The sequence below is a fragment of the Acanthaster planci genome, linkage group LG01 (genome assembly GCF_054643075.1).
Source record: "Acanthaster planci isolate LZ-2023a linkage group LG01, COTS_SCS, whole genome shotgun sequence".
NCBI lineage: Eukaryota > Metazoa > Echinodermata > Asteroidea > Valvatida > Acanthasteridae > Acanthaster > Acanthaster planci.
This window is the reverse complement of record NC_141777.1, coordinates 21,278,290-21,294,695: the sequence shown is the minus strand read 5'-3', so window position 1 is coordinate 21,294,695 and position 16,406 is coordinate 21,278,290. Positions and strand designations below refer to the sequence as shown.

At 40.6% G+C, this 16,406-nt stretch overlaps 1 protein-coding gene across 1 annotated transcript in view; it reads left to right on the top strand.

Annotated features, from left to right (window-relative positions):
- Positions 1-15,322, top strand: part of LOC110984992 (uncharacterized) — a 36,762-nt gene extending 21,440 nt beyond the window's left edge. Inside the window, exons 11-16 of the mRNA XM_022245665.2 lie at positions 1,403-1,572; positions 3,223-3,335; positions 3,781-3,922; positions 7,331-7,414; positions 11,678-11,787; positions 12,465-15,322. Coding sequence (XP_022101357.2) covers positions 1,403-1,572; positions 3,223-3,335; positions 3,781-3,922; positions 7,331-7,414; positions 11,678-11,787; positions 12,465-12,510 — 665 coding nt within the window. The 3' untranslated portion in view covers positions 12,511-15,322. The remainder of the gene's footprint in view (positions 1-1,402; positions 1,573-3,222; positions 3,336-3,780; positions 3,923-7,330; positions 7,415-11,677; positions 11,788-12,464) is intronic.
- The last annotated feature ends 1,084 nt before the right edge of the window (positions 15,323-16,406 follow it).

The window sequence follows — 16,406 nt, the reverse complement described above, 5'->3', positions numbered from 1 at the left end:
TTGTATTGGAGTCCGTCACAAGTCATTCAGTCTTAAGCCAATTCACAAGCTATTCAAATGAAGTGTGACAAAAGCATTCTTTTGTCATTGTTCACCCTGTTACTTAAGACTGGCCTTGTGAAGGGACTTGTGACGGTACTTGTGAAAGGACTTGTGACTGGCCTTGTGAAGTGACTCGTGACTGGACTCGTGACGGTACTTGTGAAAGGACTTGTGACTGGCCTTGTGAAGTGACTCGTGACTGGACTTGTGACGGGACTTGTGACTTGCCTTGTGAAGGGACTCGTGACTGGACTTGTGACGGGACTTGTGATGGACTGGAATACAACACTGATTGTGACAATGTCACCTGGAGGAATGAGCCACTTGCGAGTTAAAGTTGAATAAAATCTGGTATACTGTGTTATTTGATTGCATAGAAACGTCACAATTTGAATTCCCCAGACTAAAGACACTGTTGCTATACCTCGTGATTTGGGGCGAGCTTTTGCATTGCGACCACAATCTCTGGAATGGAATGGTTCCTTTGTGCCCTTCTAATCCATTGGGTACAGTGTATTGTTGCAAGGCGTCTCTTACGTAATTCTGCAAAAGCTTGCCCCAAATCATGAGTTACAGCAACAGTGGTTTAGTATGGAGAATTAACTTTGTTATGTTCAGATCAATTTAAAGAACTCAGTGTACCAGATTTTATTCAAATTTAACTCACAAATGGCTTATTGACCACAGCCTCTGCTGCAGATGCTGAAATTGTGGTGTTGCTTACAATACAGCCAGTGTGTTTTTTATGCTGTCGCCAGTATGAGTGATCTTGACTCCAAACACAGTAAAGGGAGCCAGTGCCGGTGTGTTGCCATCCTATTAACAGTGTTTGACATGAGTTGAGCTTTCCCAAATCTCTTCCACAGTACATGTACATGTAAGTCCTGAGGCACGCTGTGTTTGAATTGAATGTTGAAATAAACAACTTTATTGTCAAACCTGGCAGATAATTGTGTTCCGTCGGTGTTTCACTGCAAAAGGGAATAATAACTTTCCGCATGCAAGACCTGCTCAATTGTTTCACTCAAGCTACAGCCTTGCATTCTTTTTGTAGTGTTTAAACCGTTTCCGGAAGTTTAAGTGCTTGCAGAAATTTAGAACTGCTTGCGAAACACGCTGGTTTATGTAACTGGCTTCCTTTACTGGTGTTATTGTGTCTTATGCTATTGTTGTGTTGCTACTGCTATCAATTCTTTATGTTGCTAATGGAAGAAAACTACGTGGCTGTGAAGTAGTGCTGTGAGACAGTGATGAATATGTGTGGTTAAAATGGCGAAAAGACTTTGTGATGCATTCTTGGCCAGGCGGGAGTCATTTCATGGACGGAATGTCACAGTAACCAGCTTGTTTCTCCCCGCAGGCGAGGAGGCTATCAACCTGCTCGTAGACAAGATCAAGGAAGGAGTCTCTGGTATCGACCAGCAGAAGGCCACCTCCGAGAAGTACAGTGACCTCGACAAGGGGCCCGCAACCTTCAGTGTTGCCAAGAGGTTACGAGATAACGACATTGAGTTGCACTCAGACAAGCAGGTATCATGCTGTCATCCACTCGTTCCTGTCATTCCTACTCGCACCACAAATAGGATATGTGGTTGTGAGGGAAACATTAATTTCCTCCAAATTAGTACATGTACATGTATGTCATGCATTATCAACCCTACTTCACTAGGCACGTTCCAGAGAATCGATCTTGAGTTTATAAAGATCTGCCACGCTCTGCAGCAACCTAAGGTTGCATTCGTTGCCCGTGAAATTTTAAGGGGAATCGATTTTCTCATGAAGTACTGAAGCAGTGGCTGGTCTGTATTCCTTCAGTCCTGCAAAATCTTTTATTACACAATCCTCTATTCAACGGATTGCGAAATTTTGTGAAGAGTTAGGGACAGTAAAAAATTTCTGAAGGAAAATTGCAAGGGGAAATTTAGCACTGAATGGTGATTTTAACGCAAGATGCCTCTTTTGTCTGGAATACTTTTTAATGCCTCTTCACTTCGTGAGATGTTAACATAAAAGGTTTGGGACACACATAACACTAAGTGTTACTTGGACAAGCTTGTTTGATCTGGCTACGATGCGTTACAGTTGTGTAGACCACTTGCGCACACTTTGGCACGGACGTGCGGCGCGGCACTGTTGGAATGGGCAAGATTTGGGACACACATGTACATTTATCTTCTGTTGGTTAATGGGCGAGGATTCCTTGATCTGACCACCACTGGCCTACCACATTTGTGTCATGCCCCAAGTTTGGCATCAGTCCCAACTATAGTTAGGACGGTCCCAACTGTAGTTGGGCTTGCCCGACTAAAGTTGGCAAATTCCTACAGTAAATTTCTCAACCTTCTCAAAGGTTTTGCAGCTCACACCTGGCAGAATCCATCCAAAGTGTGCCATTGAATATCATTTCATTCATAGAACAAGTAAAAATTAAATTTTGCCAGCAAGAGCTAATGACAAAACTAAAAAGATATTGGTCCATCTTATGGCACCGACTGGCACTCTTTGCTTCAGTTGGGCCAGCCCTGCATTGGCACTATTGTAGTGTTTGGACTGTCCCAACTACAGTTAGGACAGATGCTTTAGTTGGGACCCAACATATGCAGTAGTTGGACACATGGCAGTAGTTGCTTTCAAGGTCAGTCTAGCTCAAGGGAGAACATGTACATGTACTTGTGCACGGAGACCATTATCTGCCAAATGTCACGCAAAACCTTCCATATACCTGCAGGCCAATCCAGACAGGGAATCGGGAGCCGTGTTGGTGGACAGGTGGTACGTGTATGTGCATATTACATGCCGTTGCCACCGATATGGTGTCATGAGTCCCCTGAATGCACAAACTCAAGTCTGCGAATGCGTACCAGTGGTGCCACTGAAGTAATAGCCCCTTCCTTAGATTAGTTGATGCTGTTGCCTATGTAGGATCTGTTAGTTTCACACTGATCAGAATCTCGATTAGTAATCTATCACTGGTTTAGTGACACCAGAACCCACCTAATGGATGGAGCGAACCAGCATTGGGACCGCTGAATGACATCCAAATCCATGTGAAATAAACTGGCCTGTAGAGAGTAAGTTGAAATTCTGTGCATGTTGTTGTGGCTACCAGTGAAGTTCAGTTAACTTGATGTGTTGTTCCTGCTCACCAGTCCTGATCCTAGCTTCTGTCTTTCTTACCAGATGTACTCCTGCGGCTCATTGGCACCCAAGATGGGGCGGGGCTCCAAGAGGGAGGGAGGCTGCATGGATCACAAATTCCGGAGACCGTCCGAGCCATGGGAGGTTTGTGAAGGGTAAGAAACACTGACTGTGTCAGCAGTACTTCTATGCACATTGTGTGATCTGTAATTAACCTTTTGTTGTACATTAAATCTGGTATTTTTGTTGTCATTGCTTTATCTGTTACCTCTAGTTCTTAGAGAATGAGGCAAAATTAGTTACAGGAATAAAACTTAAATGCTGAACTTTCCACTGTCTCAAAAGCTCTTTGGAGACTGCACCACAGTTACATGTAATTCATTCCAGTGTTTGTCTTAGTCTGTAAAAAAAGGTTGGAGAGGTTGTACTGTGCATTTATTGGTGAAGGTTTTCGATCAGTTTTGGCATTCCAACAAATAAAGTCATTACTGGTGTGGACAGTCACTCTGACCTTGAAACAGTGGTTTCGATTAAAGTGGATTTCATCGTTGACTGACAGAGAGGTTCAGCTCTTTCCCCTGTTGCCACTGTTGTTTCCAGGTGTATACAGTTGTTATCAGAGCTGTCGTCAATCCAGTCGTTCGCCGCAACTGTTGGGACCATCTTGCCCTCGGTGGCAGAGGCTACAAGGAACCAGACCTATGCCCAGCATGTGCACCTCTTAGAGACAGTGTGCAAGCAGGTTGGTGTCCTTTTTTCCCTTGAGTGAAGAGGTGTATAAATTGAGTGGAATGGGATGTAAACTTGCAGCTTGTTGTTCACTTTACCACTGCATGACAATTTGAGCAGTCCAGCACGTTCTTGTTAGTTCCAATTTCTTAGTGTTTTTTGTTCAGTGATGCTATTTAGGCTGCAAGTTCAAAACGGAGAAACTGCAGGTAAATTTATGTAGCTGCACTTCAAGTTTTTCTTGATAAACTTGTGTGTGTGGAATGAGGAAAGTAGCCTTGGAAAGCAATCAAGAGTACTCACTTTAGAAAAATTTGCCGATATGCCAGATATCCGAAGAGTGTGGTTCTTTGCTGGGTTTGGCACTGTAACTCTTTCAGTCATCACAACCACTTTGCTCTTTCTAAAATCTGTTTCATGGTGCACACCCAATTGCTAATGACCTATAAATAATGTTCCAAAAATAACATCAAGATTTTGAAAGTACATGTATCCCCTTGTGTTTGGACAGTACTTTTGTGTGTGCATGCACTTTGATGAGTGTTTTACAGAGTTCTTACTTGAAATGGCAACTTCCTTAATAGTGGGCAAAGCCATTGCTAAATATTGCAGTGTAATCTTGTGAATGTGGAAAAACAAGAAGCGTGCAAGGACTCCGCTCAGGAACGCAAGGGGAATGTTATTATGATTGCACTTTGTGGTCTTCCTGATTCAATTTGAGAGCGTGTTCTCAAGGCTAGGGTAATACTCAAAAGCCTGTCATAATGGAGGAAAGTGCTAATTCAGTTGCCTCGGTGAAAACCACTTTATTTGGTAATGGGAGACTTTGAAGTTGAAAGAAGACAAGATGGTTGCAGTTTGAACCAAACTCTGTCGGTGTGACAGAAACAGATGTTTGATTTCTCAAAGTACCGATGGGTAAAAGTGTAGGTGCTGAAAATTATTTAAAAAGACAAAATGCTACAAGAAGTCCACTAAATTACTCAACTGCTTTTAGCTTCTGCCAGTAATCATTACATCTTAACCACAAGCCAAATGACATGTCAACATGCAGAGATTTCCGTTGTTGTTACGTGGGGGACGTTTAAACTTGTCCAAATGAATATTCTTTGCAGCACTGGGGACATGTATTCTCATCCTTTAGTAATGCTTGAGTAATTCTTGAAGTGTTTGTGCACACACAGAGGCTTAAACTAGTCCGTAGAGGTTGAGCAAGTGTGTTGCCCTCAAGCAGCTGCGGGCTGAGGTCGGGCACTGAGCAAATAACAACATTGTCCCAGCTTTTCTGTCAAGCGACAATGCAGTAAGAAAAGTTGGCACAGATCTGGAACAAATGACCATTAAGGATCGGCATAAATTTGTAAAGTACAGCTCAGTAAAGGAATGTGGGGGTGGCACAGGTATGTTCAGCTGAAAATGATTACGCGCATCGGACTAATTTGATGTGGACTAGTATTGTCTGTCAGTGGTTAAAAGTGACAAGCTTATTAAAAATCATGACGTTATTTATGGGCTGCTTTGTGTATTTTATGTAATTTACATTCACATACATTGTACAAGTACAATTGTGACAGAGGACCCACTGTTTGACCTGTGATTGATCAGTGATGTTCCCTGTGGCCACATGCTACGTGTAATTGTGAAGTGCAAATGATTCTAGGTTGAAAGACAGTTGAATTACAGGATATCATTTGGAAAGATGTACTCTCCTGGCTCTCTGCTGCATAGTGCAGCGTGATTGATGTATTTTTTTTTGGGGGGCTGGTCGTGCATGCAAATGGCAAACTAGACCCAACCAATCATTATTAAATGTGTAACTTGAGGCTTTTGAGGCTGGAGAGTTTGCAGATTTGACAATTTTGCAAAGTTTTTGGGGATACATGTACATGAACTTGTATCTGTTCAGCTTAAGCTTTCATTGCCCCAAAAAGCAATTTGAGTAAATGTTCTTTGAGATTACCATCCCTTTACATTGTAAGTACATGTATTAATTTTTTGTGTGTACAGTAAGCTGCCTCCGCTTTGCATGTATCAGTTACCAGTTCGATAAATATTTTTTTTTAGTACTTGAAATGGTTTTTATGCCATAGTGCTGCTCACCTGTTTTTCCTCTGGTTGGGCTCTGTGTTGCTCATTTATCATGCAGAAACACGGTTTATAAGTAAGAGCACTGGTTGAAGAATGTCCTGCACCTTTCCTTTTTTCAACCAATGGAACCATGGCAAATGTGTTTACGTTATCAAGGCACCGTCCTACAAATGGGAAACAAATGGCTCATTGAAAGCGGCCTGGGTGATGAGACATGCCGTTGTCAAACACACTTTTGCACTGTCACCCGATACCAAAATATTCCATCACAAACATGCATGCTGTTCGGAGCTTCTCTACCACCTCAAGATAGCACCAAATTGGCTGTATCCCGTGTGCTCTCTACCCTTAGGGGTCCAGCTGTTGTTGTTGAACCTGCTGGGCTTGACCTCTGCAAGTACTGTAAGTGGGAGGGGGGGACAAGCATGCCACGTTAAAACCCCAGCCGGGGGGGGGGGGGAAATTTTGTGATTTCCCCTGCCGAGAGGGAGTATCCGCTGCCTGCATGTCTGGCTTGAATCAAAATGTTGCCCCTCCCCACTCTGGTGTACATATACCCTTTCCTGTGTTTACACCTTCTGTCTGTTGTTTTCACAGAGTGAGAGGATGCGTTTGTTGAAGTGGGGACAGACTTTGTTATGCTTTGAATGCACATGTACACTGTTGAAGTACACTGTATTTGTACATGTAGGTTAATTACTGATGTTCCCACACTGGTACATGTACATGTTTGCAGATATGTAAACATTGCATATGTACATGCACACGTAGTATGTGCTTGCATGCATATAACAAACCTTCTCAATTTAGTGTGTATTGAAAATTAATCCTAACACTCCTCAATCCTCCAACAGGTGAAGGATTGAGGAGTGTTAGGGTTAATATAACTACATTCAGAATCAGTGCATGTGTATTCACAAGTGAGTTAATTTTTAAAATTGAATTTGGGACAGTGTACGTACATTTTTGATACTAGTTCTCCCTGTTTCAGCTTTCGAGTTATTTAAATACTTCCCTCCTCCAAGACTAAATATTTGGTCTTTTCTAGATTTAGTTCTTGCTTTTTTGAACTTGTCTCAGTAAAACCACAGTGTTACATGAAATTGTGTCAGGGGTGAAGTGGTTGGTTGAGAGTTTTGCAAACAAATACCAGGAACCAAGAATATCTGTCTTGTTGGATTTAGACCATTTGGAACTTTGTGCCATGGGCAAGTATTTCAAATCACAGTGTGCAGAACTTCTAAAGTACATGTACACGTAGTGGTCTCATCATTATAGTATGGCATTTCTGATGCTGAGCAGCATTGGGCATTTGTTTCTGAATCTCTTTCAGCTGCCAGTCATTGCAAAGAACATCGGCAAGAGATATTTTAAGCCAACTTTGGAGAACTTTCTTGATCCCATCTTCTATGCCTTGGTAAGTGTCCAGACTTTTCCTCTGTAAAACCAACATGCTTTGTTCATGAGCCAATTGCATTTTGTGTGAGAAACCAATGTGAGTATTTGTATGTGCCATAATAGAATTGTGGTGAAGTATTTGTCAGTACAGTGTACAACATTTTACATTTCTTAGCTTAAAGCGACAGTGCACATGTACGCCTATCTTGTACATGTACATTTAAGTGGAAGGTGTATGGACTTTTAGTGGTATTATAGAGGAAGGGAAAAGGCTTCAAATGTTACTACATTTAAGGTTTTGAAGGTACTAGATTTGCCAGTCAGAAAGCAGTATTTCTGTCCACAACCAACAGGGCCGATTTTGGAAACACAGGAAATCAAATTTTGAGTTCATGTTGGCTTGATGACTGAACAGGGAGAAAGGCACAACAGGGACAAGTATGCATGAAGCATGCATGCAGATACATGTACAGTGTACACTGGCATTGTTGCTGCCCAAATGCATTAAAACAAGGAGTTTTGATGACGTGTAGAAAATGCACAGTCTTACACATTAATCTCTGAGATGCCTAAACCTGAAATCTTACTCTAAGCTTGTGAGATATGTTCTGAAATGAAGTACAAGACGTTGAAGGTGGAGTGGAACTTAACCTCCGGGGCATATATGAAAGAGTGCACTCGTGTTCATGTGTAGTGGCAACAGACTATTCATACGCCACAGAGAATAACACGGTCAATATAGGAGTACCCAGGCCTGAATCCTTAGGCTGAATTGTGGTCTACCTTGTACATGTACATGTGTGTACGTGTGAAGCTTTGAGAAAAAAAGACAGCAACCCACGTGCATGCTTGTTTGCCAAGTCTACAATGTGTTGAAGAAAAGAGATAAACATTTATCGGCTTCTTCGTGTGAAATTGAGGGAATTCATTTCCTATGAAAATAACAATAATTTATTCGTTGATGAATGAGGACGATGGCACAGAACCTGTCAGTGATGCAAGGCTGCTACGGCAGTCCCAAAAACAAACCTGGCAGTGGTCCAGCAGCATAGCACCGTACGCCGCCAGCTGCAACACAACATGAGCAGTCGGCAAGACTTACTGTATGCGTCACTTTTCTAAATTCGAAGTGCTTTGGCAGTACACAGGATATTTGTCGAAGCAGTCCTCCAAATATCCTTGGCATATTACTTAATCTGCGACAACCGCGTTATTGCACGGAAGCCTCAAGACCAATTCTCAGTGTATGAGACTCCTGTCCAAACTGCGCAATACCGGGGTCCATGTATGTTTTGTTTTATGACTAAAACACAACAAATCGTGCACTTGAACGTGATGTATGGAACAGTCAACGTACTGGACAGGAACTGCGCAAGAACATTGTATTTTGAGCCTGCCTTTACAACAAGATTTCCGTGTGAAGATGCACCACGTTTTCAGCTGTATATGTACATGTATCTCTCCATGACGTTTTGGGGTCATTGCCATATCATTAACCCTAACAGTCCCAAATCCCCCAATTTCAAAATGATTTTACATGTACATACACCCTAGGGGGTTAGGGTTAATATATAATGAGTGTTTCTGAAATTGGCGAAAAACGGACTCAGGGAAGCCCGTTCTTTGGACATTCTTTGATCATTAATGGGAAACTGTGTCATTTTTTTCATGTTAATTTTTCAAGATGGTCTTGTCACCTCTTGCTTTAAGGTTATAAATGAGGAAAGAAGGTTTTCTTTTCCCTATCTCTTTAATGGTTCTAAGTCATAAACCTAGGGTGGGGGTCCAGCTGCTGGTTACAGTTTTTGACCTCGGATAAGTCACTTTACCCCTAACCCCCCTAGGGTGTGAGGACTGAGAACCGTTAGGGTTATTTCCACTTGTCTCTTTCCTCTCAGGGGTATAAATAGGTGCATGTACGGTACCTGTGATGGCAAAAATGTTTGTTGCATTTGTTAGCTGTTGGTACCTGAAATGGCATTCGCTTTCAATGGTTTTTTTTTGAGTGAGCTAATTAAGATGGTTTTTACTAAGGGACCATTGAGAAGTGGTAATAGTGATGAACACCTGTGCATGTACATGTAATGGTTGATATACGGCCCTCATGAATACCCATTAATTATATATGGCCTTTATGAATACCATTTTTATAATTATTTACTGCAAGGGCATGTATTGTGAGAATCAACTGAAGGGGCCTTATTCCTGAAAACATAATGGGAAAGCAAAAGGCAAAACTGTAAATCGGTCTTGATTTAATTGATTATGGGTTTTGTAGAAAGCATTCATTTTTTGTTTTTTATTATTGCTTTCTAGTTTTTTGTTTTGTTGTTTTTGGTTTTAAATTTGTTTTCACATTCATGAGGCTGATGGCTTGGGGAACATAGTTTAGGAGCTTTGCTTTCCAAAATCTAAGAAACACAGGCTTATGGCAGTGCAGTGATACTTGTAATGGGATGCCAACAAGTCGTCGTATTGGAAAATAGTGCACATTTTCTTTTGGCTCAAAGAAATAGTGAAGGTAAACGAGAATAAATTCTTGACACAACAAAGCTTTTTCCTCCTGGAAAGCAAGAAAGGGCAAGACAGTGATTTTGCATCGTGCTTGTAACAGATTGTGAGCCTTACAGTGGTTTTTGTCGCAACCTCGGCTACTGCCGAGGATTACAGAGTGATGCACTTGAATGCAGCCAAGCAGGCTGATAATTGCAGAAGCTACATAATTGCCTGTCGTCACCCAGCGTTGACAGAAATGCGTGAAGCTCCAAGACAAGAGGTCTGCTGCCAGTTTAACGCCATCTTAGATTTTTTATTTGTTACTGTTCCCCCTACTCCAAGAGGCTTTTCACAGTGTTTGAAAGCGTATGAAGTTTAAGTGCATCTAATACTCAAGCACTTAAGGGCTAAGTCAACTACAGACAAGCTACATGCCATTAAAGTCTTTCACTATTTAGCTTTTGCCTGGAGGATGCCCTCGGTGCATACTCCATCATCTTGATATCCCCTTGTAAATAGGATTTTAGCAAAGACTAACACAAGTCTGAAGGATGGATCATCTAGCCTCACTTAACTTGGTGAATCCATCCGTAGTACGGGCAGCTGCTGTTTCTCTTGGCTTAAAACGTACTTGTCAAAATTGCTTCTTTTTTTTCTTCCTCTTTTTTCTTTAGTAATGGGCAACTACATGTTGTCTCTTTTCCTTGATCAAATGACAGTTTCCCAGTGCTCTCATTTGTGTGCTTAATTTGCATTGCTGTGTGGCTCACTTTCTACCGGTATTTGCACTGAAAATACCAGATTGGTGGTGTCCCAGTAGAAGTGCTGTATTTGGATGTAAGAACCCTAAACATACGATGCTGGTACAGGATTATGAAGACGCCTGCTTTACGTAGTATATGTACAGTACTTCTTGCATATAATAGGTGTTCTGTACTTGCTTTTATGTACCGTAGGCCTTCAAGCATCCAGGGTTTTTTTCAATCGTTCCTCCAGTGCATTCATTATGTGCCTGGAGTGTCCAAGATTAAGCGTTACATACTGCAGTTAGCCACATGTCACCAGCTGCCCCGGGAACTAATGATCGCACATGTGTCATAAGTTTGATAAATCCCAATGTGGCAGGTACATGTATTCAGGAACAGGAAGGAATTTACTGCAATCATTGGCATATCCGGGGGGGAGGGACAGGCTCCCCTGATGGAATTTTTTTTCGCAAAGAAAACTTTGTGGGTGAGAAGGAAAGGAAGTAATCACTATATTTATTTATCAGTTATTAGCACCAAAACCCAAAGAAAACAACACCAGCAAATACACGCAAGGATGTGGGGACTGTCAGTAAGGCTTTTGATTTTTTCCTCCCAAACATCATGTTGAATGAGCTTGAAGCCACATTCGTTTTGAATTCCCTTCCCCCCCACCAACAGCTGGATACGCTGCTGACTGCAATCCTCCAATGTCGGCCACCGTTAAGGAAGAACTTAGTAACTTTTTGTAAGAGTCAAGTCTTTTGTAATGTACCGTAATTGTTGCTCAATGTTGCTGTTCTCATCTCTGCCGATTACTGCAAAGTTCTCCCAAGCCTGTGTATGGATTTCAAATTAGTGTCGTTATTGTTTAGGTAAAATACACAAACTTTGAAGTATAAAAATTTAAGAAAATAAACTTGCTCTTAGGGCATTAATGTTGTTAATATTAATATGAGAAGAATACAAGCTCTTCAAAATATCTCAGAAATCGAGAGGACCTAATTTTGAAAAATATGGAATTTTTTTTTACTGAACAGTCCTGTGATAATGCCCTCACCAGCAGTGCTGCCAGTCTGTGCCTGATTGAGCTTGGCAAGTACCTGGGCCCCAATATACTGAAGGGAAGAGTGGAACAGTACAATCCCAAGTAAGTCACCAGACTGCCCTCGCTCATTCCTAAATTTGGGCCAAAGATCGGGGTGGTGTTTTTGCTATCCACAATTAAAACCAGGAGCATGTTTGAGTAGCCCCTCTAAAGGAAAAAAATGCAGAACCAGAAATAGTTGTGTCATCCAACAGAAAGGCATTACAGTGTAATGTTTGAAGTGATATAGCTGGTGACATTTTTAACAACCGTCATTTTCATTCAACGTACTGCATGTTTCTTACCCCTGCTCCCCTCTCTCTCTGCACATTCTGGAGGGAAATACTCTTGGGTATCACTGCATGTATCACTGCAAGTGTAGGAATGCCTTATTCACTTATTTTGGAGGGAACCAAAAAATTGTCTTGTGACTTTCTCAGCAAATTCTGCAATTTTGAGCCAGCAATGAGCATGTAGTAACAAGTGTAGGAATGACTTATTCACTTAATTTTGGAGATGACAAAAAACTTGTCTTGTGACTTGTCTCGGCAATTTCTACAATTTTGAGCCAGCAATGAACCAATGCATTTGGCTATCACTACATATGTATAGTGACGTCACAAAGGATGGCACGCCCTAGTCTATCGATGCGGTGCCAAGAATGGATAAGTTGGCAGAGTCGTCATCCTCCTGTGTCTTTTGTTGGGTGATCAGCTGTTGTCTTGTGTGGTTTCTTGCAGTTACATCAACAAGCTCCTTGCCAACCAGTGCGGTGCACCACTCTGAAGTTTGGAAGACCAAACATAGCGACAACAGCCCTCAGCCAGCAACAGTGTGTGACACAGACTAGCTTCAGACCTTGACACCAACAATATTTTCTCAAGCAGTTTTATCACTGCTTGGAAGTATTGCTGGCAGTAACCTAAACCTTGATATGCACATCTTAAGGGAAACATCTCTTAACATTGCTGTGTTGTATCTGATCTGAGATTGGCTTGGATGACAAGGGACTGGGTGGGTCTGAAATAGGAAATTTATTTGCATGTCAATAAAGATTTATCAAAGTTGAGTATGCAGTACTTAAATTTACAGGGAACAAAATCTAAGATTCTAGAGATGACATGCCCTTTTGTTTACAACTAGTTTCTACAACTGATGAAGATAGTTAAAACAAAAGTACCATGCTTGTGAGAAGAAACGTGTATCAAGAATTGGAGGTCTGTGCAAGGATTAGTATTAAGTGTTTCAACTGGTTTGTGTGAATTTCTTTCAAAATTTGTACCTCCGTGATGCGATGATGTGACTTGATTATTGAAGTTGAATGCCTGTGAATTTCTATGGAAACATTTCTTTGAAAATATGAGGCTAAAGTTCATCCTAGTTTTTCAAACACTACAAAAAGGATTTTTGGACAGTAATTTGCTAACTGTACACAGCGTTTGCATTAGAGGAAAATCAAATCATTGAGAAAATACAGTGTTTAAGCAGAAGTACACGTAACTATGCAGCACCTGTTAAGTTTTTACTGGGGCGTTGACTAATTCTTGTGACACCGGAAAAACAGTGTTTAATGTAAATAGTTCTGTGCTTCACTGGGGACAAAATTATAATTTGCTCAGCACTTTGACAAAGTTGTGATTAGCCAAAAAGTGGCCACCAGCCAAACGTGTTGTCTGTCTGGATTGTTACTGGTTGTATGGTTCTCAGGAAAGTTACAAGCATGTACGTAGTGGCAAATTGGATGCAACATTGGTGAGAGAGGCAACATTCGTGCAGATGTGAAGTGCATCAATCAAACAGCATGTTGTGCACTGTGTGAGCTGTTTCTTACTTGTATTACCCTGGTAGGTCTTGATCAGGGATTTTTAGGTAATTACACCTGATCATTAAAAAAATTGTATGCACGTTTCATCATTTTGGATATAGCCACCAAACCAAGCCTATTTTCCCGAGTCAACTTGTCAACCAGGCTTCCCTCTTGTATTCAGTCCACACTTTCTTGGTGTTCGTTTTCCCCTGAAATTTTCAAGCATTGCAAGCGATACAAGCTTGAACCAAACACCCTAGGTGTTGACATGCATGGCACCCACAGGTTTATATCAGTTTCTTGGAAGTATGTTTCTTTATCGGTCTTTCAGAAGGTGTACATCTGATATATGCATAGAACAAAGAAATTGAATGTACTTTTCTGTAGTTTTGTGCAAAAAGAAAATCTAGACTAATTTTGTAACAGTTCTTGTAATGTACACGTACATTTTGCACACTAATTATCTGGGGAGTCATGTTGGCCTTTCACCTCTGCAGTTGAGGGTCCAATCCCAGCCCAGTCCACATGTGGATTAGGTTTTCAGTCCCTACCTGATTCCATGGGTTTACCCAGAATATTCCTGTGGGGTTTTCCTCCCACCTCTAAAACTGTAACTGCTTCTCATTGTCTCCTCTCTACAGGTTTCTTCAGGCTTACGAGCCATAGTACCTAGGGCACTTTTGAGGGATCCTTGGTTTCATTACCATGCAGAAATGATTAACAATAATAATAATCATCACCATCTGGAGTGTAGGACAGATTTAATGCATGATCTTGTTACATTTCAGTGTTTTGTATTTTAATGTTGGGTTCCCGATTGACAAAATTAGGGGCAGAACCCATAAATATCCTAATCCTGATGCAGTTTGTTTTGTACTGTGGTGAAAGGGTCCCAATAATCAATGGTTTTACACTTTTGATTTGTTGAAGTTATACATAGCTTTATATTAATAAACAGTACTCAAGTTGACTATGAAAGTCGAGGTAGAAATAATATGCAACCATCTGATTCGCCAGTAGTATTGTGCAGTTGTAAAGTGATCATGTGCCATTTTATTTGTAAGATTATAAAAGTCACACAAACAAACAAGGCCTATCTTTGTATTTTTAATGTTTATTTTATTCGGTTTAGAGTTTCGGAAGACTACTCAGAAAGGAAATTTAGAAGATTGATTTTAAAAATTATATCTTGAAATAACTTATATCCTGAAAATGGTAGGCAGTCGTTGACACAGTCTTTGTGTATGTAAACTGTATGTAAACCAAAGCAGCGTCTAACAACATTTGCAGCCAGTCTTCTGCACTTCATTATGCATCCTCTTGTGCACGGGATTGTTGTTCAAGTTGGAACCATAAAGTAGGACAATGATGTTGATTATATGCATCTCCATCAATAGAACCAAATTTCTTGCGAATGGAAGACAAAAACTTCATTAACATAGAAAGGAAGAGATAAAAGAGCTCACTGAAGGAGTGGTCTTGAGTCATCAATCCCATTTCAATCCTGTCTTTGACTTATGCAGATTTAATTGGGAAAATCAGATGACAATTGAAATGATTTGTATGCGCCTTTCTAATTCTTATTCTTGTATTTCTTGCCGTTTCTGTGCATATCTAGCTATTGTGAAATCTCGTATAACTCTTGGATGGGACATGAAGTTAAAGGGAGAAAAATGACAATCAAAATGAAATCGGATGTTGATTAACACAGTGCGAGACGAGTGTTATATATAACTCCTAATAACAGTAATAAACCCAATATTTCAAGTTAGCGTTCTGTGAGGAAAATGAGATGCTTGGCATCTGTTTCATTTATTTTCAAGAGTTTTGGTAAAATGTGTGGTGTGTCCCGAAATATTGCTAAAAGAGTACCACCATTAAAAGAAACAATGAAAGTAGTCGACAAAGGTGGAGTTTGGCGCGCTAAAACCTGAAATATTTATGAAAAGAGATAGACCTGTATACAGGGGGAAAAAAATTGGTAAAATTAATTTGTTGAGTGTCCCATTTGAAGAGCATGCATTGCTATATATATACTTTTGTTTGTTTACTTATTAGTTTAGTTAGTTTCCTGCTGGAAATTTTTGTCCCGGTTTGCTGGTCTCTATCTGAACCATGTAGGCACTGGTGAGAAAAGCATATTAAAATGCAGCTGCAATGAATTTACATTCATATTTGGAAGAATGCATTAAAAAGTGTAGCGTACTTTCCTGGATAACTGGGGGCGCTGTTGCTGTGATGTCATCCAGGGAAGACAAAGCTCAGTACATCTATAGGTTTTTCTGTTTAAATTGTGAACTCAAAATTTACTTTCTGAAAATATTTCTGAGAAAGGGATTGATGCTTACTTAACACATTAACAATAATGAATCAGCACAGAATGGAACATTTTGTTGGTCAAAATCTACAAAAACGCAGGACTTTTCAATACTAACAAATGTAACATTGAAAGGCTTTCTTCCTGGGATGACATCACGGTTTGGTCTTTAATGTGGAGATATTCTTCAGAAAAAAGACAGTAAAATACTCTTTGAAATAGTGAAACAAAATTTGAAAATAAGGTTACTTGGGACACAAGGGTGCATTTTGAAGGTTTGCATAAAAATTGATGGCAGCTACCCTTTATAATGCATGCTGTATCTGCGTTGTAGTTTTCATATAATAGTCCTTGTTTGCATATGTTTTCAATCTTTTTGCCTGATCTCTTGTCAACAGCTGTATAGTCTGGGGCGATGCACTTCAAAGAATGTACACAATACATAATGAAAACAAGAAACAGGGAAGGTCCATCTGTAAAAAACGCGTCCTCTGGTTTGATTGGAAAGGACTTGTTCCCGTTTTTTGTTTTGTTTTGTCTTGTTTTGCTTTTTGTAAC